Source organism: Oncorhynchus kisutch, linkage group LG3 (assembly GCF_002021735.2).
Source record: "Oncorhynchus kisutch isolate 150728-3 linkage group LG3, Okis_V2, whole genome shotgun sequence".
NCBI lineage: Eukaryota > Metazoa > Chordata > Actinopteri > Salmoniformes > Salmonidae > Oncorhynchus > Oncorhynchus kisutch.
Window position 1 is genome coordinate 37,578,122 of NC_034176.2, and position 25,414 is coordinate 37,603,535.

The 25,414-nt window shown below is 42.3% G+C and overlaps 1 protein-coding gene across 1 annotated transcript in view; it reads left to right on the plus strand.

Moving 5' to 3' along the window:
• Positions 1-4,758: 4,758 nt before the first annotated feature.
• Positions 4,759-25,414, plus strand: part of slc4a5a (solute carrier family 4 member 5a) — a 31,856-nt gene continuing 11,200 nt past the window's right edge. The window contains exons 1-15 of the mRNA XM_031805477.1: positions 4,759-4,906; positions 5,319-5,479; positions 6,013-6,168; positions 6,460-6,540; positions 8,940-8,995; positions 10,397-10,554; positions 10,996-11,083; positions 11,445-11,599; positions 11,778-11,906; positions 16,597-16,771; positions 17,347-17,480; positions 19,285-19,465; positions 19,574-19,664; positions 20,336-20,400; positions 22,454-22,645. Coding sequence (XP_031661337.1) covers positions 4,827-4,906; positions 5,319-5,479; positions 6,013-6,168; positions 6,460-6,540; positions 8,940-8,995; positions 10,397-10,554; positions 10,996-11,083; positions 11,445-11,599; positions 11,778-11,906; positions 16,597-16,771; positions 17,347-17,480; positions 19,285-19,465; positions 19,574-19,664; positions 20,336-20,400; positions 22,454-22,645 — 1,902 coding nt within the window. The 5' untranslated portion in view covers positions 4,759-4,826. The remainder of the gene's footprint in view (positions 4,907-5,318; positions 5,480-6,012; positions 6,169-6,459; positions 6,541-8,939; positions 8,996-10,396; positions 10,555-10,995; positions 11,084-11,444; positions 11,600-11,777; positions 11,907-16,596; positions 16,772-17,346; positions 17,481-19,284; positions 19,466-19,573; positions 19,665-20,335; positions 20,401-22,453; positions 22,646-25,414) is intronic.

The following is a 25,414-nucleotide window of genomic DNA, read 5'->3' on the forward strand; positions in this document are numbered from 1 at the left end:
ACAAAATAGTAAAAATGCCAAGGGGGTGAATACTTTTGCAAGCCACTGTATATGCTTATAAGTCCAATGCCATTATTTTATATTATATGATTTTATAGGAGGAAGAATAAAAATGTTCCTCATCAATCAACACACAATACCCCATAATGACAAAGCAAAAACAGGTTTTTAGAAATGTTTGCAAATGTATAATAAATAATAAAAAAAACAGAAAAAACGTATTTACATCAGTATTCAGACCTTTTGTCATGAGACTCGAAATTAAGTTCAGCTGCAGCCTGTTTCCATTGATCATCCTTGAGATGTTTCTACAACTGGATTGGAAATTCAATTGATTGGGCATGATTTGGAAAGGCCCACACCTGTCTATAAGGTTCCACAGTTAACAGTGCATGTCAGAGCAAAAACCAAGCCATGAAGTCGAAGGAATTGTCCGTAGAGCTCAGAGACAGGATTGTGTACAGGCACAGATCTGGGGAAGGGTACCAAAAAATGTCTGCAGCATTGAAGGTCCCCAAGAACACAGTGGCCTCCATCATTCTTAAATGGAAGAAGTTTGGAACCACCAAGACTCTTCCTAGAGCTGGTCGCTCAGCCAAACTGAGCAATCAGGGGAGAAGGACCTTGGTCAGTGAGGTGACTAAGAACCTCTTAAACTCTTACATAGAGCCAAATGAACTTCTTTCAGGGCTGTCGATGTGTCGGCTTGGGGGGGGGGGGGGGGGGGGGGGGGGGGGGATATACACGACTGTGATTATGATCGAAGAGAATTCTCTTGGTAGATAATGCGGTCGGCATTTGATTGTAAGGAATTCTAGGTCAGGTGAACAAAAGGACTTGAGTTCCTCTATTTTGTTATGATCACACCACGTCTCGTTAATCATAAGGCATGCACCCCCGCCCTTCTTCTTACCAGAGAGATGTTTGTTTCTGTCGGCGCGATGCGTGAAGAAACCAGGTGGCTGTACCGACTCTGATAACGTATCACGAGTGAGCCATGTTTCCGTGAAACAAAGAACGTTACAATCTCTGATGTCTCTCTGGAAGGCAACCCTTGCTCGGATTTCGTCTACCTTGTTGTCAAGAGACTGGACATTGGCGAGTAGTATGTTCGGGATCGGTGCGCAATGTGCCCGTCTACGGTGTCTGACCAGAAGACCGCTCCGTCTGCCCCTTCTGCGGCGCCGTTGTTTTGGGTCGCCGGCTGGGATCCGATCCATTGTCCTGGGTGGTGGACCAAACAGAGGATCCGCTTTGCGAAAGTCGTATTCCTGGCCTTAATGTTGGTGAGTTGACGTTGCTCTTATATCCAATAGTTCCTCCTGACTGTATGTAATAAAACTTAAAATTTCCTGGGGTAACAATGTAAGAAATAACACATAGAAAAACAAAATACTGCATAGTTTCCTAGAAACGCGAAGCGAGGCGGCGCAGGAGGTTATACCGTATTCTATCTATTTCATCTTAGCCTATGCCGCTCTGTCATTGCTCATCCATATATTTATATTTATATATTCTTAATCAATTCCTTTACTTAGATATGTGTATTAGGTATCTGTTTTGGAATTGTTAGATATTACTTGTTAGATATTGCTGCACTGTCGGAACTAGAAGTACAAGCATTTCGCTACACTCGCAATAACATCTGCTAAGCATGTGTATGTGACCAATACAATTTGATTTGATTTGGATTTGATGTTTTTCAGCAGCAGGGACTGGGAGACTAGTCAGGATTGAGGAAAAGATGAACGGAGCAAAGTACAGAGAGATCCTTGATGAAAACCTGCTCCAGAGCTCTCAAAACCCCAGACTGGTGTGAAGGTTCACCTTCCAACAGGACAACAACCTTAAGCCCACAGTCAAGACAACGCAGGAGTGGAATCAGGACACGTCTCTGAATGTCCTTGAGTGACCCAGCCAGAGCCTGGACTTGAACCCGATCGAACATCTCTGGAGAGACCTGAAAATAGCTGTCCAGCGAAGCTCCCTTTTCAACCTTACAGAGCTTGAGAGGATTTGCAGAGAAAAATGGGAGAAACTCTCAAAATACAGGTTTGCCAAGCTTGTAGCTTCATACCCAAGAAGACTCGAGGCTGTAATCGAGGCTGTAATCGCTGCCAAACATGCGTCAAGAAAGTACTTATGTAAATGTGACATTTCCGTTTTTTTATACAGTTGCAATAGTCCCTATAAACCATTTTTTTGCTTTGTTATTATGGGGTATTGTGTGTAGATCGTTTCCAAATGCACTATATATTTAGAGTTATTTGGCAACGTTAGTTGTGAAAAACAAAACATATATGGTCTGAATGATGCTACTATGGGCTATTGATAATTTGAGAAAGTCTGAAAAAAAGCTTGTGCTTTGTTCCTTGCCTCAGGCTGCACAGATGTTTTCTCATCAAGTGATCATATTTTCACCCATCAGGCTATTCTGAATTTAATCTTGTCTTTGCTAATATGTCATCTGAATGCACTCCAACATCAAATGGAGGCCGCAGGTCCATTTTTCTATTAATTTGGGAAACCAAGTGAAATCTGTTCGGGAACATCGATAGTAGCATGTTTTCGCAATGAAACATTTTTTCACTATTGACTGCCCGTCTGCGTGCTCGTGGAAGGAATAAATGTGAACGAAGGAATACTGTAAAGGAGAGAGAGGAGGAGATTGAAACGCACGGTGGTGAGATATTCAGTGGCTAAAGGTGTCTGTCCATTAATTATGAAAATATACTCATTTCCCTAGTAGGCTATTCAAAATCAAATTCACTATAATTTCTAATTGTAAACTACCCTACACAATCAATGAACTAACAGTATCCCCTAGGGCTGGCTGTTCTCTCCCAGACTCTTGGATAGAAATGTTGGAGTGTAGCGTAAGGTAACCAATCGATCCAATGTGAATAATAATACAGTCCACACTCAAGGCGAATACTCACATTTGTTTACTTTTGGAGTAAAGGATAGACCAAGTTTGTAGCAAAGACATCTTAAAGCAGTTTTGTTGTGTGCTTTTCTGCTATGCGTAATATGTTGTAGGTTATGTATTGTGTAACAGCATCACAATAATAATTTGAATTCATGTTTTTCTTTCGTGCTTGGGCTCACAAGTCTATGCATAAGCTCCAATAGGCTATGCATGAGGTGTATTTAATTAATCATCACCTTAGAAAGCGCTGTCCATTTCGTTTTGTTGTGTTAGACTTTGAAACAACATCCGCAACGACCATGTTTTTCACTCAGTTTCAACCTGCTTTCGAACTTTCTTCAAATTGATCATCACAGTGAGGTGAGTATTTAAAGCATGATACTTTTGCTTTGATGTCAGAGTGGTTAGAGGGACAATATAGCACTGAGTACCAGGTCATTAACAACCCGATGGTGGTTAGGGTACTATCAATGCATGTCCTGAGTGCATAAGAGATGACCTTAACTCGCGTGGAATTTTACTGCGGTCATGACTCCCGGTGTGATGGTAATACTGTCAATGCAACAGCCCTATTCTTATATGGCCTAGTTACAGTTTTGACATAAATCGGCTTGAAAATCTTTTGCAAGACTTGAAAATGCCTGTCTAGCAATGATCAACAACCAACTTCACAGATCTTGAAGAATTTTTAAAGAATAATGTGCAAATATTGTACAATCCAGGTGTGCAAAGCTCATAGAGACTTACTCAGAAAGACTCACAGCTATAATTGCTGCCAAATGTATTGACATGTAGTGGCTAGGGTTCATTATTCTAAATGGCCACTTCTATAAACACCTAAATACAGGTTTGGTTCCTTATGGGTTTCCATAGATGTGGCATTTTATCATCTGGAACCTTAGCGACTACATAAGTAGAAACTATAGCTCTACTAGGTGTCTTCCATCAAGCGCCATCACCTGTCCTAATGAGTTACTGACACCATTTTTACCCATAACCCTCATTCTCTATTCTTACAGGTCAACCATAGGTGTCCACCTGGTGTCACAATAGCATCCATAAAAGGCTTCTAATATACATACTGTATTTAACATAATGAACAGTTTACATACATTCCTCTACAATAATAAGCTTTCTCAATAGATTTCTATATCTTTCATAAATCAACCCAAATAAGTTGCTAACATCGAAATGGTTCTAACACTTACGTAAATGAGATATTTCTGTATTTCATCTTCAATAAATGTGCTAACATTTCATTATGGGGTAATGTGTGTAGATGGTTGAGGGGAAAAAAATCTATGTAATCCATTTTTAATTCAGGCTGTAACACAACAAAATGTGGAATAAATAAATGGTATTTGAATACTTTCTGAAGGCACTGTTTGTCAGGTTACTGAGTTAGCCCGAGCATTGACACCTCGTGGTAGAGATCAAGCCCTCTGGTCACAGATGTTCCTGTAGGATTGATAGAAATGCTGTCACGCTCAAGATCAGATCACTGCCATTGAAGTGAAGGGTAAGACAGAATGACACGTTTTTAAACTTGCTGGTCCAATTGATCAGCTTAATTTTTCAGTTTACCAACCCTTCATCCCTGTCTGTGAGGAATTATAACAACCCAGTAAAAAATTCAAATATTCAGCTTGACCTTTTAAATATTAGGAAATGTAATCATCACCATCTGTTGTTGCACCACTGCTTGAAACTCCCCGCTTAATAAGTGGGTTCATAGGGAAGAGATTAAGCATGTTTATATTTCAGAGCCATAAAAGTCACAAATTCTCCAGAGTAAATATGAGTCTGTCAAGCAGTGATGATGTCTGACGTGTGTGTGTTTGTCCCAGTGTCCCCTGCAGCGGAGCGTCTCCGCTATATCCTGGGAGAGGATGATGACATGCCCAACCCCACCCTCTTCACTGAGATGGACACGCTGCAGCAGGACGGGGACGAGCTGGAGTGGAAAGAGTCTGCTAGGTGACTTCTGACCCATAAATTACACACATACAGACATACAGAAACATAATAGAAACACACGCCAAAAGCCAGCCTTGACAGCCAATATCAAATCTGTCAAGTTCGTGCCAAGAAGTTGACGGTCTATGTTATAGTTATATCTATCTGAGTCACCTGTATTGTAGACTCATTTATATTTTAACGTGCGTATGGTGATACCAAAAGTACATTTCACAGAACAAATTATCCCATTCCTTTAGCATAGACATTCCAGAACCCACCAATTTTGTTGTGCATTTCATGTTTATTATGATTGTCTGATTGTTAGCATGTGTCATTCCCAAGACAAGCAGTCAGTGTTTACATCATACCAGTTTTGACGTGAGTGATTTGTCCCTTCCAACTCATGCCCTCTTTCTGACCTGGGGTCCAGGTGGGTGAAGTTTGAGGAGAAGGTAGAGGACGGAGGGGAGAGGTGGAGCAAGCCCCATGTGTCCACCCTGTCCCTGCACAGTCTGTTTGAGCTCAGGACCTGTCTACAGACCGGCACTGTGGTGCTGGATCTGGAGGGATACTCACTGCCTCAAATAGTTGGTGAGCATCACAAATTCCCCTTTACAGAGCGCTAATGCATGTGTAGCCGATGTGAAATGGCTAGCTAGTTAGCGGTGGTGCGCGCTAATAGCGTTTCAGTCGGTGACGTCACTTGCTCTGAGACCTTGAAGTAGTGGTTCTCCTTGCTCTGCAAGGGCCGCGGCTTTTGAGGAGCGATGGGTAACGATGCTTCGAGGGTGACTGTTGATGTGTGCAGAGCGTCCCTGGTTCGCGCCCAGGTCGGGGCGAGGGGACGGACGTAAAGTCTATACTGTTACACATGCCAAATAAGTGTTGTGTGATTCTTACCTAATGTTTAGAGATAGTACTGTTAACAATTTCAAGTCTCTGTCACAAATGACAAGGAGAGTTTTTCCCCTTCTAAGAACAGTTAACCTAGTGTGTGCAGTGTATTTCAGTGAGGCTAGCAGCATCCAGTAGTTGACAGGAAAGGCATTATGCTACCAACAAGGAAATTAACTGTTGGTTGTGAGTGATACTACAAACAGTACTAAGACAACGTTCTCCTGCAGATGAAATCATTGAGCGGCAGATAGACGAGGGCATGTTGTCTCCTGACCTGAGAGAGAAGATCAGCTTTGTCCTCCTGAGGAAGCACAGGCACCAGACCAAAAAGCCCATCCACCGCTCTCTGGCTGACATGGGCAAGGCCAGCGGTGGTGGTGCCCGTGAGTGTCCCTCTGCTCTATGGTCAAGAATGGCCATCGGTATCCCTATACACATTATAGTACTGCCGAAGGTTTAAATTTGTAGCGTACGTATACACATAAATATATATATTATGCCCACTGCACAGGCTTTCTTACACTTTCTTTAATTGCAAATGATCAACCACAAAAATTGTATGCAGTCCTCTCAGTTTTATTCAGTTGAATTAAATCAACTTTATCCCCAAGGATAAATTATAGTCTATCTTCTTAAACAGTCTCCTGTCTTCCTTACTTGAATTTCCTCCTCAGCTCGTAGTCCAGGGGCAGCGGCCGCATTCAACCGCTCCACAGAGGACCTACGCATGAAATCAGGAGGCTATGGTCGTCTGCGTGAGTCTCTCTCTCATCATCTTTCTAGAGCCTGTCTGTTTCTTTTTCTCTTTCTATCACGCTCTCTTCCTGTGACTTCTTGTATCGCTCTTAAAGATGCACTCTGCAGAAATCGCTCCTCCATTTCCTACTTGCTAAAATTGTAATAGTTTGCTTAATTTCAGTTTATATGACAAAACAAGCAAGGATAGTGTAGAGAATCATTGTTCCATCTAAACGCTATGAAATATATTTTCCATAACTGAAAATATAGTCTTTTCAGCTGTTTGAAGCTGGTGTACAAAACCAAAAGTAAAAGACGCAAAAACAAAACTTAAGAACGGGAAGCATATAGCATATAGAAACTTGCTTTCAATGAGACTAACAGATCTAGAACATACATTTCTATGTGAATTTGGTCGGGTCACCCAAAAAGTGACATATTGCAGCTTTTAATATCAAATTATTTGCCGCTCTCTTTTTAGATGTGTTTGAAGCGATATAGAATACTACAGGGTTCTCCATAAAGAATGTACGAGAGGCGTAAAAAATATACAGTACCAGTCAAAAGTTTGGACACACCTACTCATTCTAAGGGTTTTCTTTATTTTTACTATTTTCTACATTGTAGAATAATAGTGAAGACATCAAAACTATGAAATAACACAGAATCATGTAGTAACCAAGAAAGTGTTAAACAAATCAAAATATATGTTATATTTTATATTCTTCAAGGTAGCCACCCTTTGCCTTGATGACAGCTTGGCACACTCTTGGCATTCTGTTAACCAGCTTCATGAGGTAGTCACCTGGAATGCGTTTCAATTAACAGGTGTCCCTTGTTAAAAGTTAATTTGTGGAATTTCTTTCCTTAATCTGTTTGAGCCAATAAGTTGTGTTGTGACAAGGTAGGTCACAACACAACAACACCAAATAGGGTAAAGACCAAGTCCATATTATGGCAAGAACAGCTTAAATAAGCAAAGTGAAACGACAGTCAATCATTACTTTAAGACAAGAAGAACTTTGAAAGTTTCCTCTAGTGCAGTCGCAAAAAACATCAAGCGCTATGATAAAACTGGCTCTCATGAGGACCACCACAGGAAAGGAAGACCCAGAGTTACCTCTGCTGCACCTCAGATTACAGTCCAAATAAATGCTTCACAGAGTTCAAGTAACAGACATATCTCAACATCAACTGTTCAGAGGAGACTGTGTGAATCAGGCCTTCATGGTCGAATTGCTGCAAAGAAACCACTACTAATGGACACCAATAAGAAGAATAAACTTGCTTGGGCCAAGAAACTCGAGCAATGGACATTAGATCGGTGGAAATCTGTCCTTTGATCTTATGAGTCCAAATTTGAGATTGTTGGTTCCAACCTCTGTGTCTTTGTGAGATGCGGAGTTGATGAATGGATGATCTCCGCATGTGTGATTTCCACTGTGAAGCATGGAGGAGGAGGTGTGATGGTGTGGGGGTGCTTTGCTGGTGACATAGTCAGTGATTTATTTAGAATTCAAAGTACACTTAAACAGCATGGCTACCACAGCATTCTACAGCAATACTTCATCCCATCTGGTTTGCACTTAGTGGGACTATCATTTGTTTTTCAACTGGACAATGACCCAAAACACACCTCCAGGCTGTGTAAGGACATTTTGACCAAGAAGGAGAGTGATGGAGTGCTGCATCAGATCACCTGGCCTCCGCAATCACCCGACCAAAACCCAATTGAGATGGTTTGGGATGAGTTGGACCGCAGAGTGAAGGAAATGCAGCCAACAAGTGCTCAGCATATGTGGGAACTCCTTCAAGACTGTTGGAAAAGCATTCCAGGTGAAGCTGGTTGAGAGAATGCCAAGAGTGTGCAAAGCTGCCGTCAAGGCAAAGGGTGGCTACTTTGAAGAATCTAAAATATTACATATATTTTGATTTGTTTAACACTTTTTTGGTGACAACATGACTCCATATGTGTTATTTCATAGTTTTGATGTCTTCGCTATTATTCTAAAATGTAGAAAATAGTAAAAATAAATAAAAACCCTTGAATGAGTAGGCGTGTCCACACTTTTGACTGGTACTGTATCTTTATTTTATTTGTTATCATATAAGGCCATCTTTTGCTCTAGATTGCAGGAAATTGCAGTTACAGGTGTTAAAAAATGAAAAAACCTCGGAGTCCAAAGGGGGGCATTGACCCCTCCTGGCCTCCTCCCCAGCCATACTCAGCAGCACCTGCTTGTTAAAAAAATCCAGAGGAGAAGTGATAATATGTAATTCTCTTCAGGTCATGAATTCATTTCATTTGAAGAAGAAAAACTCAGTTGATTTGCACGTGTCTTTGATACATAGAACACTCTCCATATCCTCAACATTGATATGATCAATTGTTCATATGTACTGTGTTGCTTTACAGGTCATGCCCATAGTAGGAGTATGAATGACATTGCAGACACTCTGAGCACAGACCAGGTGACCCACTAATGGAACATTACAACTCAGCAGGCTCAATTCATTCAAACATCCTTGCAGAGCGAAACTGCAGGTTTTACAGAATTATTGTCATAAAATAATTTAGGTCTTATAATCTAAGTTAATTTAGGGTAGTTACATTACTTAAAATGTGCACTTCCTCTGTGCAGAAATTATATTAGTTTTCCGCAACGATGTTTGATTGAATTGCAACCAGAGTGTTTGTAGGAATTCATATTCCTTCTTTTGCAATGGCAAAACGTGTTGAGTTTGTGTATACATACAGTATGTGTTTGTGCCGAATTTTCAATATCCATTTAACCAGTAAATGTGCTGAATTTTACACGTACATTTTAATTAAGTGTGGCAAGCAGCTGTATGCTGCAGAGGATTTGTATTGCAGTTGTATTTCATTGTTGCCATGGTAACCCGATGAGAGTCAGCATTGTTATAATTCTCATAAAATATTTGATTGGGTTCGTTTTAAGTGTTGGTGTCACAGAGCAGTTGGGAGCAGGCTGCTTCACAATTCAGTCTTTTCTTAGGGTGATTTAAAAGGAGAATTTAAACCTAGTGAGACAGACGGTCTCTCTTTAATTCCATTGTTAGCAGGGTTATTATGCTGTGAATGATGGAGGATGGGTCAGGCGTGTTGTGCTAAGCATTGGGTTAAAACGGATGACTCTGACAATATTTATGCCCAAATAATTGTCTTGAGATAATGTTCTGGACAAATACGTCGAGTTTAACTCAGTAGATATGCAAATGAATACATCTCTGGGTACTTGACTGTTTCTGCATCTATTTGGCTAGCGTAATGCAAAAACAGACTGGCTTCCAGGCTATCCCAATGTTTTTAAACTACCCTCACTGTTTAGTCTATGGTTGAGTGGTTTATACTACACGTAGGGGCATACATACATGCAGTAAATCATGTACCAGTGTGCTAGTGATACCGGTGGCCACGTTTCCTTCACACATTCAAGTCCCAGGCTACATTAATTAGAATTGACGCTCAGAGACCAATTTTGTTATCCAGCAAAAGCATATGCTGCCAGAAGAGTAGTTAGGTGAAATGTAATTATGTTTATCAAACAGATCATGGAGTGGATAGATAGAAGCCTAAAGGCATTGTTAGAGCACAATGACAATGTCAAGAAGGATAAATCTATTATATGCACATATTGTATGGTTTCACTGTCATATTTGAATAATTTATTAGTGTCATATAGTGATATTTATCTGGGTATATAAAAAAAATAGGGCTTGAACTTGAAGATATGATGCAATTTCACCTCAAATGTGTTTTGTCAGTTATGCTGACAAGAAATCCAGTGTCCATACCATACAGTATATGCCATGATGTATCAACTATTTTTGACTCCCTCCCTCCCTCCATAGCTAAGGAATAAGTTCATGAAAAAGATCCCTAGAGATGCTGAGGCATCAAATGTGCTAGTGGGTGAGGTGGACTTCCTGGATAAACCCTTTGTAGCCTTTGTCCGCCTGGCACAGGCCACCACTCTGGGAGGACTTACAGAGGTTCCTGTGCCCACCAGGTAATGGCTGTCTGGCTGCCTGTCTGACACATGACCATGTCTGTTCATATTACCCTTTACTCCTCTCTGTCTGTCTATCTGTGTGTTTCTCTCGCTCTCTCTCTCTCTTCTTGTCTGTCTCTCGTCTTTTTCTCCGTATTTGTTCTTATACCCATGCAAATGTATTTTGTGAGCCCTAAACCCTTTTTGAGGTGTCTATTTTATCCACACTACCTAATCTAACCTTGGTTGAATGCACTGACTGTACGTCGCACTGGATAAGTTTATGCTAAATGACAAAAATGTACAAAATGTGGTCTGTGGTCTAACATACTTTACACATACTGTAAATAGTTGCTGCCTTACTTTCTCCTTTGCGTCTGTTCTTATGCCCAAGCGAGCACATCTTTTGACATTTTGTGAGCCGTTGTTGAGGTACCTTTTTCCCCCACACTACCACAGATTCCTGTTTATTCTGTTGGGGCCCACAGGAAAAGCCAAGTCCTATAATCAGATCGGTCGAGCCATAGCTACTCTAATGGTGGATGACGTAAGTGTCTGTCAATGTTTCCTTTTTTTTTCTTGAATACAGATGACATGGAAATACAGGCTTGATTGTCTGGCAACTTGAGTCAGCCAAAAAATGTGTGGACTTCACATACTGATAATGAAGCCACCATGGCTTGCTGTTGGTAACGGTCAGCCTCTCCTGTCACTACCATGGGGAAAAAACATTGAATGTCAGTCAGACAGGCAACAGCCTGTTATTTCACCATAAAATACAGGTGTTTTAAACAGAGTCCCACCATGGTCATAAATTAGGAACAGTTCCCAGGGTTTGTATCCCATTACTAATAGTAATAATTTATCTTTCTCTATCACCCCCCCCCCCCCCCCCTCCCCTCCCACAGCTCTTTAGTGATGTGGCGTACAAGGCTAGAGATCGAGAAGATCTGATTGCAGGTATAGATGAGTTCTTGGATGAGGTGATTGTGCTGCCGCCCGGCGAGTGGGACCCCAAAATCCGTATCGAGCCACCTAAGAAGGTGCCCACGGCTGACAAGAGGTTGGAGTCATATTTAGGTTTTATAATCTAGTTTAATCTATGTTAGTTCCATTACCTAATCATTTCCCCATATTTAAAAAAAGTCACCTCTAAGACCCAGATATGAGGTCCTTCTCAGTATTTCTGTCATCAACACTTCGCTTCCCTCACTTCCTGTGTGTATTCCCTCTGTTTACAGGAAGTCAGTGCACTCTCTGAATGAGCTGGGTCAGCCGAACGGTACGGCGGGAGGAAGTGGAGGCCACGCTGAGGATGAGGAGATGCCAGTGGCTCACGAACTGGGAGAGGAGCTGGCACACACAGGGAGGTAGGCTACTGGTTGAGGACTGGGATTGACATCTTTTACATGTACGTTAGGAGACTAGGAAGAATGATAACATGAAAGGAACTGGGTCTGAACTGGGATATCGAGAAATGCCACTGAGTGAATTGAGATATGAGGTAGAGTACTTGAGTGGAACTGGTACTAGAGTTGGCCTTTAAAGAGACATTTGAACATCTAAATGTGCTTGAAAACTTCCTGTCTCTTGTTAATTCAAATTGGGGGGGGGGGGGGTCCAAAATAGGGGAGGGTTGTCAAACTTTTTTTTTTGCTTTGGGGAGGGTTGTGTTTTTTTTTTTTATTGGGCACAGGGTAGTGTGTTTTTCCCTGGTTTACATTTGATCCTTTGGAGGTTTTACTATATAATTTATTCCATCATAGACACATTTCCTCATCCGCTTGCATGCGCCTCCCCAATAGAAAGGAAGGTGTTTTGGTACTTCCCATATGCATTGTGCTTTTCCGTGTGCAAATTTTTACTATACCACAGGTCAGTATATTCTAACAGTCTAATGGTCTATCCTGCCCTCTATCCACCATTCATAGTGACAATAGTGGTAGGTGGATAATTGTCCAGATCTGAAATAGGCCAACGAGCAATCATAACACACATAAAAACATTCAAGTCTGCATCAATTTTTTATATGAATCGACAGGAGCAAATAGGAATAGCTGTCACGACTTCCGCCGAAGTTGGTCCCTCTCCTTGTTCGGGCGGCGTTCGGCGGTCGACGTCACCGACCTTTTAGCCATCGCCGATCCACTTAAAATTTTCCATGGGTTTTGTCTTGTCTTCCATCACACCTGGTTCCAATTTCATCAAGTACATGTTGTGTATTTAACCCTCTGTTCCCCCCCATGTCCTTGTCCTTGTGCACGGTATGCTGGTATGTACTGGGTTTTGTTTGACCCATCTATTGTATTATTCTGTTGACGGTGGTATATGGTTATTAAACACAACCGTTGTGAATCCGTTTCCGCTCTCCTGCGCCTGACTTCTCTGCCGCCAGTAGCGTCGCATTACAATAGCTGATAGGCAGTGCAGAGGCCAGGTGCATCATTGCGCATGAAAGAACAGTGACGACATGAGACACACAGCTAAAAAAAATCTCCCCTGTTGATCTTGTTTAGGGACAATACAATGATTCTACCTAGACTAGCCTACAACATCACAATGCAATGAATAATTGCATTATTGTTTAAAAGTGAGTACAACATTCTATAGCCTACTCTCGGCTGAAGTGAAAATGGAATTTGAATAACAGACCAGTTGTGGGTCCACTCACCAGTTTAGAAGGTCTAGAAAGACACAGTAGCAGGCCAGTCTGGCTGTATTTTTACTTCTGATACTGAATATGCTGTCTGTTTCACATCATCATTCTCCCAAGTTGTCCTATAATAATGTGGCCACATATACTCCCAGCTGGCCCAATTATTCAGGAAAGCTTATCACATGCTCAGCCTTCTCTCCAATCCGAGCGGCTATTCCTCGCACACCTAGACCCTAACACTTCAATAGAGCCTAAATATTTATCATTTAACTTTTAAAATGTATGACTTTTTATATGTGGCATAAACACAGACAGTCACAATGTTTTAATCTATGTAGACTACTTCAAAAGTCTCCTGTCCGGCATGTCCACAATCAACCAAAATGTAATTCCAGCGTCCTCAAAATGGCTCGACATTAACCAGGTTTCCATCCAACCTTCTTATGCGAGTAAAGTAGCCTACGTGTCTGATGATGTATGATGAACTTCACAGGGTGGTGAAAGTGCACAGTGATGAGGTCGATGCTCCTTTCAATAAATATTGAGGGTCTTATTTGATGTGCGCTACGTATTTACACACAGACCTTTATCTGCAACAAGTCAATTTGACGGAAACACAAGTCTGATGGGAAAATGCTCCAGGGTTTCCCTTCGCTGGTAATTGCTGGCATTTGGCTGGTAAAAAATTAAAAGCTGATAAATAACATTGTAGCAGGCCAAATTGTCCAGGAGAGGTTGGTTGTCTATCATAGCCGACACCCCGAATTTGCGCTTCAGCGCCATTCTCTCATGCCTTGCGTACACATGTGCCTGAGAGAGAGAGCGCAAGAGAGGAGCTTTGGCCTAGGCCACCGTTGATTGCAAAGATGGAGGCCTTTTTCATTGACGTAAAACCAAAGTTAGAGAAAGAGTATGCCTATAGTGAAAAGAGGGGGATATAATGTTTTAATATTGTAGTGGACTAAGATGAGAAGAATGCAGTGTACTGTACGACTCCTTATTTAGGTAGGATTCAATTTTAAAACTTACATTTATTTATAATAATTCGTTTTTTAATCCTTTTTATTATTATCATTGTATGTCATTGTTATTATTGTAAGCCTATTTACTGAACAAAAACATAAACGCAACATGGAACAATTTCAACGATTTTACTGAGTTACAGTTCATATAAGGAAATCAGTCAATTGAAATAAAGTAATTAGGCCCTAATCTATGGATGTCACATGACTGGGCAGGGGAGCAGCCAGGGGTGGGCCTGGGAGGGCATAGGCCCACCCACTTGGGAGCCAGACAGTTTTTCCCCACAAAAGGTCTTTATTACAGACATAAATACTCCTCAAATTCATCAGCTGTCTGGGTGGCTGGTCTCAGATGATCCCTCAGGTGAAAATGCCAGATGTGGAGGTCCTGCGCTGGCGTGGTTACACATGATCTGCGGTTGTGAGGCCGGTTGGACATACTGACAAATTCTCTAAAACAACGTTGGAGGTTTATGGTAGAGAAATGATCATTCAATTATGTGGCAACAGTTCTGGTGGACATTCCTGTAGTAAGCATGCCAATTGCATGCTCCCTCAAAACTTGAGACATCTGTTGTAAAACTGCACATTTTAGAGTGGCCTTTTAATGTCCCCAGCACAAGGTGCACCTGTGTAGCGATCATGCTGTTTAATCAGCTTCTTGATATTCCACACCTATCAGCTGGATGGATTATCTTGACAAAGGAGAAATGCTCACTAACAGGGATGTAAACACATTTGTCCACAAAATTTCAGAGAAATAAGCTTTTTGTGCATATGGAACATTTCTGGGATATTTTATTTCAGTACATGAAACATGGGACCAACACTTTATATGTTGTTGTTGAAACCAGTTCTTTAAATATGCAAAACCTGTTTTGTTTAATTCTGTTTAAACATTTTAATTGGCTAAATTCCATTAGATCTGTCTTTTTTAATTGTGTGCCCCATATATAGTTCAAGATAAGTTATAAGTAGCCTATGTCTGTCATTTGTTGGGTATGGTAGGCACTTGCCTTTGTTGATAGCCTAATTGCTGCAATATAGCCTATTCAAAACTTTTATGAAGGTTTAAATCAGTTCACAAGTTTGCAATTTGATGAACAGAAATAGATAGACATCTGTTACAAAACACCAAAACGTTTAATGACATTCAGAGATTTTCAAGCCAAGCCTTTGATCCTGGTTAAGCCTCCAAGGTAGGGAGGGATGTGTTTTCTGTTTGTCTATTTATTGTGGTGTTGAAAACGCAACCCATGTCGGTATGTTTTCGTTATTGGTTGTGTTGGTGGAAAATTTGTTGCAAACAGTATATTATATATAATTATAAACATGCCATCAAAAAGTTGAAAATCTGATTTTCCCCATAGCTGTTCATTGTCTGCAACCGGCTCTGATTATGAAGTAATGAAACATGCAGGGAGAGTGAGCTCTTGTGGTGGTCGGCGAACCCTCAATCGTCTGGCTCATAGCCCTGCGTGGCATCGACTGGGCAACAAAAGCAAAGTAGATATCCACGTTGATAAGCACAGGGTCGCTACAGTTATTGTTATTTGTGGTCGTAAAACATTATTTTGAGTTAATTCTATGAAGGTGGAGGGTGTTCAATTTATTTTACAGTACAAGGTGAGGGTCATATGAAAATATTTTTGACACTGGGGAGGGGGGTGCAATTTATTTTATGACACCTTGAGTTGGACCCCTCCTGGTCAGGCGTTCAGTAATATACTCTTAGAAAAAAGGGTTCCAAAGAGGTTCTTCGGCTGTCCCCATACGATCATTTTTTTGGGGATTCCAGGCAGAAACCCTTTTGGTTCCATGTAGAGGCCTCTGTGGAAAGGGTTCTACATGGAACCCAAAAGAGTTCTACCTGGAACCGAAAGGGTTGTACCTGGAACCAAAAAGGGTTCTTCAAAGGGTTTTCCTATGGGTACAGCCGAATAACCCCTTTAGGTTCTAGATAGCAAAATCCAAGAGTGTAGCCAAGATAATCTCGTCTCCATTCCTCATCGGCCTGATATTATAGTTTTAAATCATCATCGGTTCAATTGGCCCATCCTGTCACACTGTGAAACGACAGACAGACTGAAATGAAGTGAGTCCGTGTGATGCATAAAACAGGTGATAATGAATTTCAAACAGAGTATGTGCACCACCCTTACCAAAGTGTTTGTGTCTGTGACAAGCACTTTGTGACAATTGCTGATATATAAACTGGCTTTATAAAATATATTTGATTGATTGACTGTGTCTGGCACGTTCTGCGTCATAACCAGAGGGTTTGTGTCTGTGCCTGTGTCCGTGACAGGTTATGTGGAGACCACAGTGTTTGTAGCTGTGTCAGGCTCTGCATCATTACCAGAGTGTCTGTGTTTTTGTCAGGTTCTGCGGAGGTCTGTTCCTGGACATGAAGAGAAAGCTGCCCTGGTTTCCTAGTGACTTCTACGAAGGCTTCCATATTCAGTCCATCTCTGCAGTCCTCTTCATCTACCTGGGCTGCATAACCAATGCCATCACCTTTGGAGGCCTGCTGGGGGATGCCACAGACAACTATCAGGTAGAGCTGATGTAGCTTGAACTCCAGAACTGTTGTGCTAACATTCTACCCCTTGTAATCTGTGTCAAATGGCAATAAGTTTGGCATATTTACGGAGTAAAATGAGTGAAACGTTAGCACAAACAGACTGGTACCCGAGTTAGGGCTTATGACCCTTGAATTAATTTAAATGGAGTTAATTTACTGATTAAAAATAAATGTATCTGAGTCGGTGATTTGCTAAAGAATGTTTTTAGTATGGAACATGAGCCAAAAAAATGGTATGGTAGCTAACTCACTCTAGGTGATATATGTGTGTGACGGATGGGAACAGTGACTGCACTAAATCCATTTGTTCAGCTCAACACATACTGAAACCATTTAGGATAAGTGCTCTGGCTGGCTGCTACTGATGATTCGCACAGACTGTCTGTCAGATTGAAATATAGCAGGCTCATACTGCCTTTCTCTAACACATTCACAACCACTTCTCTCTGTCTGTCTCTCTTCATTTTCCCACTCCATCTCTCTCTCCCTACTCTCTCCCCTACCCTGTTTCTCCCCCTGCCCTCCCTTCTCTCTCTCCTCTATATCAGGGTGTGATGGAGAGTTTCCTGGGCACAGCGTTGTCAGGAACAGTGTTCTGTATGTTTAGTGGTCAGCCCCTCATCATCCTTAGCTCCACTGGACCCATCCTCATCTTCGAGAAACTGCTCTTCGAATTCAGCAAGTGAGTGAGAGCTCAACCCCACTTCAAAGTCAGACACTGTAGCCAAGGGGTGTCGAATTAATTTGCATTTCATTGCATGACATAAGTATTTGATACATCAGAAAAGCAGAACTTAATATTTTGTACAGAAACCTTTGTTTGCAATTACAGAGATCATACGTTTCCTGTAGTTCTTGACCAGGTTTGCACACACTGCAAGCAGGGATTTTGGCCCACTCATCCATACAGACCTTCTCCAGATCCTTCAGGTTTCAGGGCTGTCGCAAGGCAATACGGACTTTCAACTCCCTCCAAAGATTTTCTATTGGGTTCAGGTCTGGAGACTGGCTCGGCCACTCCAGGACCTTGAGATGCTTCTTACGGAGCCACTCCTTAGTTGCCCTGGCTGTGTGTTTCGGGTCATTGTCATACTGGAAGACCCAGCCACGACCCATCTTCAATGCTCTTACTGAGAGAAAGAGGTTGTTGGCCAAGATCTCGCGATACATGGCCCCATCCATCCTCTCCTCAATACGGTGCAGTCATCCTGTCCCCTTTGCAGAAAAGCATCCCCAAAGAATGATGTTTCCACCTCCATGCTTCACGGTTGGGATGGTGTTCTTGAGGTTGTACTCATCCTTCTTCTTCCTCCAAACACGGCGAGTGGAGTTTAGACCAAAAAGCTCTATTTTTGTCTCCTCAGACCACATGACCTTCTCCCATTCCTCCTCTGGATCATCCAGATGGTCATTGGCAAACTTCAGATGGGCCTGGACATGCTCTGGCTTGAGCAGGGGGACCTTGCGTGCGCTGCAGGATTTTAATCCATGACGTAGTGTGTTATTAATGGTTTTCTTTGAGACTGTGGTCCCAGCTCTCTTCAGGTCATTGACCAGGTCCTACCGTGTAGTTCTGGGCTGATCCCTCACCTTCCTCATGATCATTGATGCCCCACGCGGGGAGATCTTGCATGGAGCCCCAGACCGAGGATGATTGACCGTCATCTTGAACTTCTTCCATTTTCGAATAATTGCGCCAACAGTTGTTGCCTTCTCACCAAGCTGCTTGCCTATTGTCCTGTAGCCCATCCCAGCCTTGTGCAGGTCTACAATTTTATCCCTGATGTCCTTAAACAGCTCTCTGGTCTTGGCCATTGTGGAGAGGTTGGAGTCTGTTTGATTGAGTGTGTGAACAGGTGTCTTTTATACAGGTAACGAGTTCAAACAGGTGCAGTTAATACAGGTAATGAGTGGAGAACAGGAGGGCTTCTTAAAGAAAAACTAACAGGTCTATGAGTGCCGGAATTCTTACTGGTTGGTAGGTGATCAAATACTTATGTCATGCAATAAAATGCAAATGAATTACTTAAAAATCATACAATGTGATTTTCTGGATTTTTGTTTTAGATTCCATCTCTCACAGTTGAAGTGTAACTATGATAAAAATTACAGACCTCTACATGCTTTGTAAGTAGGGAAACTTGCAAAATCGGCAGTGTATCAAATACTTGTTCTCCCCACTGTAGGCCATTAAAATTTCTACACAGTTTCAATTTGTTTTCTTCATTTAAAAATATATTGAGTTCTTCCTCCCCCCCCCCAAAACCCCCCAGCTGTAGCCTATACAGTATATAATATATTGATACATATGGTTCCTCCCTTTGATTTGAAAGACAATTCAAACACCCACATCAGACATGATATACTATGAAAGGCACAATGGTGAGATTTGATATGCCATATTGGAGAGCTTGTCCGTACCAGCTTTATAAAAGGACGGTCTTACCTTTCACCTTCTGCCCTATATCAATGTTCTTATTTCTAAGGAACAATGGTATAGACTACATGGAACTGCGTCTGTGGATCGGGATCCACTCCTGTATCCAGTGCTTCCTCCTGGTTGCCACGGACGCCAGCTACATCATCAAGTACATGACCCGCTTCACAGAGGAGGGCTTCTCCAGCCTCATCTCCTTCATCTTCATCTCTGACGCCATCAAGAAGATGGTGAGTCACACGCAGGCAGGCGGACGCACACAGACGCAGTCACGCTCACACTTAGGCACACAGGCACACACGCGCACACTTAACTGTTGATGTAATGTGCTGCTACAGATGGGCTCCTTCAAGTACTATCCCATCAACACCGACTTCAAGCCAGACTACGTCACTGCCTACAAGTGCGAGTGCCTGGCCCCAGACCCCAGTGAGTCCATCCTTGGCTGTATAGTATATCATTATAGTACAGTAACAATCAAGTTAGCCAGAATTCCCAACAGGGGTCATAGTGGTTGTCATATGGTTGGAGGGGGTAGTAAATGGGGAATTAGGGCCTAGTAGCTTGGGTGCCAATCTGTTTCTGCTCTCATGTCAAATCCTTATGGAATTGTCATGCCAAACATGGTAAAGGTTTGACTTGACACTGACAGAAATGGAGTTGGCAAGAGCACAAACAGATAGGAGTATAAACAGGACCTGGCTACCTCTAAGGGATTTGGGGACATAAAGATTATCGTATGGTTTGGTAATGTAAGGAGGTATTATACCTTTATGCCTCTCTGGAGATGTTCACTGCATTGGGAAATCGTTATGAGAATTGACTTTGTCTTTGAATAATGTAACTGATTTGTCTTATATTTGTTTTTGCTGCACTCACAAATGGCTGCTGTCTGATGCGAGTGAGTAACACTTTGTATGCATGAGCTTCAACTAGCTACTTTCTCTGTTCAAGGTCTCCAAGTCTACCTGATGAATTCTTATTCCATTTCTCTTGTCCCTTGACTCTGCCCTCTCACTGTTTTCACTCTCTGAATCTCAATTTTTCCTTCATAACCCTCCTCTCTCCTTCTGTCTCCCTTCTTTTCACTTATTTAACAGTGGCTTCAATGATCTTCAATGGTTTAGTGCCAGTGCCAACTGATAACACCTCTAGTCTCTTTGGAGTAAGTGATTTTTTAAATTACGTTTTTACTTTGTCATGTCTAGCAACAACAACTAGCAACAACAACTGGGACCTACGCCACCCACCACAATGCCCCTAAATTTGCCCAAGAAAGGCAAACAAATTTCAAACCCACACCAAACTTAAAGACAGGAATCAAACGAAAAAGTGGAGAAAAGCAAAAACAAGGAAGATCAGATAAACGGCAACGAAATGAGTTAACCCTCCACATCTGTCAAGCCAACTTGTGCACTGGGCCAGCTGCTCTTAAATATCACCTGTGCCAGCAGAGGGGAAATACCTTCTGACTAACGAGGTGACTCCAATCGGTGTGCCGACTGTGCTAACGTGCTAACATCCAACCCCAATATATAAATGGAAAAACCAAAGCCTGTAACACCTTCCCCCTTAAGGCAACAAACATACCCTATATTTACACTACCGTTCAAAAATTTGGGGTCACTTAGAAATGTCCTTGTTTTTGAAAGAAAAGCACTTTTTATGCCCATTAAAATAACATAAAAATTATCAGAAATACATTGTTAATGTTGTAAATGACTATTGTAGCTGGAAACGGCAGATTCTTTTTTTAATAGAATATCTACATTAGAGTGTCAAGTTTGACGAATAGAGGCCTCACAAGTGCTCATCTGGCAGCTTCATTAAATAGTACCCGCAAAACACCAGTCTCAACATTAACAGTGAAGAGACGACTCCGGGATGCTGTCCTTCTAGGCAGAGTTCTTGTGTCTGTGTTATTTTGCCCATTTTAATATTTTATTTTTATTGGCCAGTCTGAGATATGGCTTTTTCTTTGCAACTCTACTAGAGTTGCGGGGTGGCAGGGTAGCCTAGTGGTTAGAGTGTTGGACTAGTAACCGGAAGGTTGCAAGTTCAAATCCCTGAGCTGACAAGGTACAAATCTGTCGTTCTGCCCCTGAACAGGCAGTTAACCCACTGTTCCTAGGCCGTCATTGAAAATAAGAATTTGTTCTTAACTGACTTGCCTAGTAAAATAAAGGTAAAATGTAAAAAAACTTTTTTTTTTTAAAAGGCCAGCATCCTGGAGTTGCCTCTTCACTGTTGACATTGAGTGGTGTTTTGCGGGTTCTATTTAATGAGGCTGCCTGTTGAGGACTTGTGATGCGTCTGTTTCTCAAACTAGACAGTCTAATGTACTTGTCCTCTTGCTCAGTTGTGCACCGGGGCCTCCCGCTCCTCTTTCTATTCTAGTTAGAGACAGTTTGCGCTGTTCTGTGAAGGGAGTAGTACACAGCGTTGTACGAGATCTTCAGTTTCTTGGCAATTTCTCGCATGGAATAGCCTTCATTTCTCAGAACAAGAATAGACTGATGAGATTCAGAAGAAAGTTATTTGTTTCTGGCCATTTTGAGCCTGTAATCAAACCCACAATTGCTGATGCTCCAGATACTCAACTAGTCTAAAGAAGGCCAATTTAATTGCGTCTTTAATCAGGTCAACACTTTTCAGCTGTGCTAACATAATTGCAAACGGGTTTTCTAATGATCAATTAGTCTTTTAAAATGATAAACTTGGATCAGTTAACACAATGTGCCATTGGAACACAGGAGTGATGGTTGCTGATAATGGGCCTCTGTACACAATCAGCCGTTTCCAACTACAATAGTCATTTCCAACATTAAGAATGACTACACTGTATTTCTGATCAATTTGATGTTGTTTTAATGGACAGAAAATGTGCTTTTCTTTCAAAACAAGGACACTTTATCATGTAGACACTTTATCAGCCAATTGGGAATTATTTGTTTACAGCAAATGGCTTTCCTTTGAGGAGTCTGAAAAATAAGTCGATTAGTTCCCATATTATTATTTTCGTCACCCTTATGTTCTCTTGCACTCTCCTTCCTTTTATCTTCTCTCTCTCTCTCTCTCTCTCTCTCTCTCTCTCTCTCTCTCTCTCTCTCTCAAGAAACCTCACATCCTCACAGCCATTACTCTCCCCTTCACCTTATTCTTCGACCTCTAAAACGGTGTCCTACTCCCTGCCCTCCTGCATCCCTCTCTCCTCTTAGTTGAACATCACAGACCTGGACTGGAGCCAGCTCAGTAAGAAGGAGTGTGTGAAGTACGGAGGCTCTCTGGTGGGCAACACCTGTAAGTACGTCCCTGACCTGGCCCTCATGTCCTTCATCCTGTTCTTCGGGACCTACTCCATGACCGTCTCCCTCAAGAAGTTCAAGTTTAGCCGCTACTTTCCTACCAAGGTGAGACTAGAACGAACTGAAGAGGAGCTGGATGTTTATTCATTGACATAGAGGCTGCATCACAAATAGCAGCCTGATTCAGCCATAGTTTCATATTTTTCAAGGCAAAGATGATCTATTTAAAACACTTGAGGCAGATATGATTATGTGTAATCTGTGGTGATTTGGGGTAATCTCCATGGAGATATGGTGTAAATAAGAGCAATGACCGAAACATGCTTAGATCTAAACTTTTGTATACAATGGTATCCTGAAACTGCATGTTACTCACAGACAGGAATATTCTATTTCACCTATATTATAGCTGAATACAGCATCAAATCAAATCAAATTTAATAGTATTTGTCACATGTGCCAAATACAACAGGTGTAGACCTTACTGTGAAATGCTTACTTACAAGCCCTTAACCAACAATGCAGTTTTAAGAAAATACCAACAAAAAAAAGTAAGAGATAAGAATAACAAACAATTAAAGAGCAGCAGTGAATAACAAAAGCGGGGCTGTATACAGGGGGTATTGGTACAGAGTCAATGTGTCAATGTGCCGCTGACACCGCTGTTGTCGAGGTAATTGAGGTAATTATGTACATGTAGGTAGAGTTATTAAAGTGGCTATGCATAGATAATAACAGAGAGTAGCAGCAGCGTGGGGGGGGGGGGGGGGGTCAATACAAATAGTCTGGGTAGCCATTTGATTAGCTGTTTTGGAGTCTTATGGCTTGGGGGTAGAAGCTGTTTAGAAGCCTCTTGGACCTGGTGCTCCGGTACCACTTGCTGTGCGTTAGCAGAGAGAACAATCTATGACTAGGGTGGCTAGAGTCTTTGACCATTTTTAGGGCCTTCCTCTGACACCGCATTGTGTAAAGGTCCTAGATGGCAGGAAGCTTGGCCCCGATGATGTACTGGGCCGTACGCATTACCCTCTGTAGTGCCTTGCGGTCGGAGGCCCGAGCAGTTGCCATACCAGGGAGTGATGCAACCCGTCACTGTTGTGTCATCAGTAAACTTAATGATGGTGTTGGAGTTGTGCCTGGCCGTGCATTCATGAGTGAACAGAGAGTACAGGAGGGGACTGAGCATGCACCCCTGAGGGGCCCCCGTGTTGAGGATCAGTGTGGCGAATGTGTTGTTACGCACTCTTACCACCTGGGGTGGCCCGTCAGGAAGTCCAGGATCCAGTTGCAGAGGGAGGTGTTTAGTCCCAGGGTCCTTAGCTTAGTGTTGAGCTATGAGGGCACTATGGTGTCGAATGCTGAGCTGTGGTCAATGAATAGCATTCTCACATAAGTGTTTATTTTGTCCAGGTGGGAAAGGGCAGTGTGGAGTGAAATAGAGATTGCATCATCTGTGGATCTGTTGGTACGGTATGTAAATTGGAGTGGGTCTATGGTTTCTGGGATAATGGTGTTGATGTGAGCCAAGACCAGCCTTTCAAAGCAATTCATGGCTAGAGACATAGTGTTCTTGGGCACAGGGACTATGGTGGTCTGCTTGAAACATGTTGGTATTACAGACTCAGACAGGGAGAGATTGAAAATGTCAGTGAAGACATTTGCCAGTTGGTCAGCGCATGCTCAGCCTACATGTCCTGGTAATCCGTCTGGCCCAGCGACCTTGTGAATGTTGACCTGTTTCAAGGTCTTACTCACATCTGCTGTGGACAGCGTGATCACACAGTCGTCCGGAACAGCTGATGCGCTCATGCATGTTTCAGTGTTACTTGTCTCGAAGCGAGCATAGAAGTTGTTTAGCTCGTCTGGTAGGCTCGTGTCACTGGGCAGCTCTCACTGTGCTTCCCTTTGTAGTCTGTAATGGTTTGCAAGCCCTGCCACAACCGACGAGCGTCAGAGCCGGTGTAGTACGATTCGATCTTAGTCCTGTATTGACGCTTTGCCTGTTTGATGGTTCGTCGGAGGGCATAGCAGGATTTCTTATAAGCTTCCGGGTTAGAGTCCCGCTCCTTGAAAGCGGCAGCTCTACCCTTAAGCTCAGTGCGAATGTTGCCTGTAATCCATGGCTTCTGGTTGGGGTATGTACATACAGTCACTGTGTGGACGACGTCCTCTATGCACTTATTGATAAAGCCAGTGACTGATGTGGTGTACTCCTCAATACCATCGGATAAATCCCAGAACATATTCCAGTTTGTGCTAGCAAAACAGTCCTGTAGTTTCGCATCTGCTTTGTCTGACCAATTTTTTATAGACCGAGTCACTGATGCTTCCTGCTTTAATTTTTGCTTTTAAGCCGGAATCAGAAGGATAGAGTTATGGTCAGATTTACCAAATGGAGGGTGAGGGAGAGCTTTGTACGCGTGTGTGGAGTAAAGGTGGTCTCACATTTTTTCCCCTCTGGTTGCACATTTAACATGCTGATAGAACTTAGGTAAAACTGATTTAAGTTTCCCTGCATTAAAGTCCACGGCAACTAGGAATGCCGCCTCTGCATGAGCATTTTCCTGTTTGCTTATGGCGGAATACAGCTCATTGAGTGTGGTCTTAGTGCCAACATCGGTCTGTGGTGGTATGTAGACAGCTATAAAAAATACAGATGAAAACTCTCAAGGCAGATAGTGTGGTCTACAGCTTATCATGAAATACTCTACCTCAGGCGAGCAAAACCTTGAGACTTACTTAGATATCGTGCACCAGCTATTGTTTTCAAATATGCATAGGTCCCCACCCCGTGTCTTACCAGAGGCTGCTGTTCTGTCCTGCCGTGTATAACCCGCCAGCTGTATGTTCTTAATGTCGTTGTTCAGCCACGAC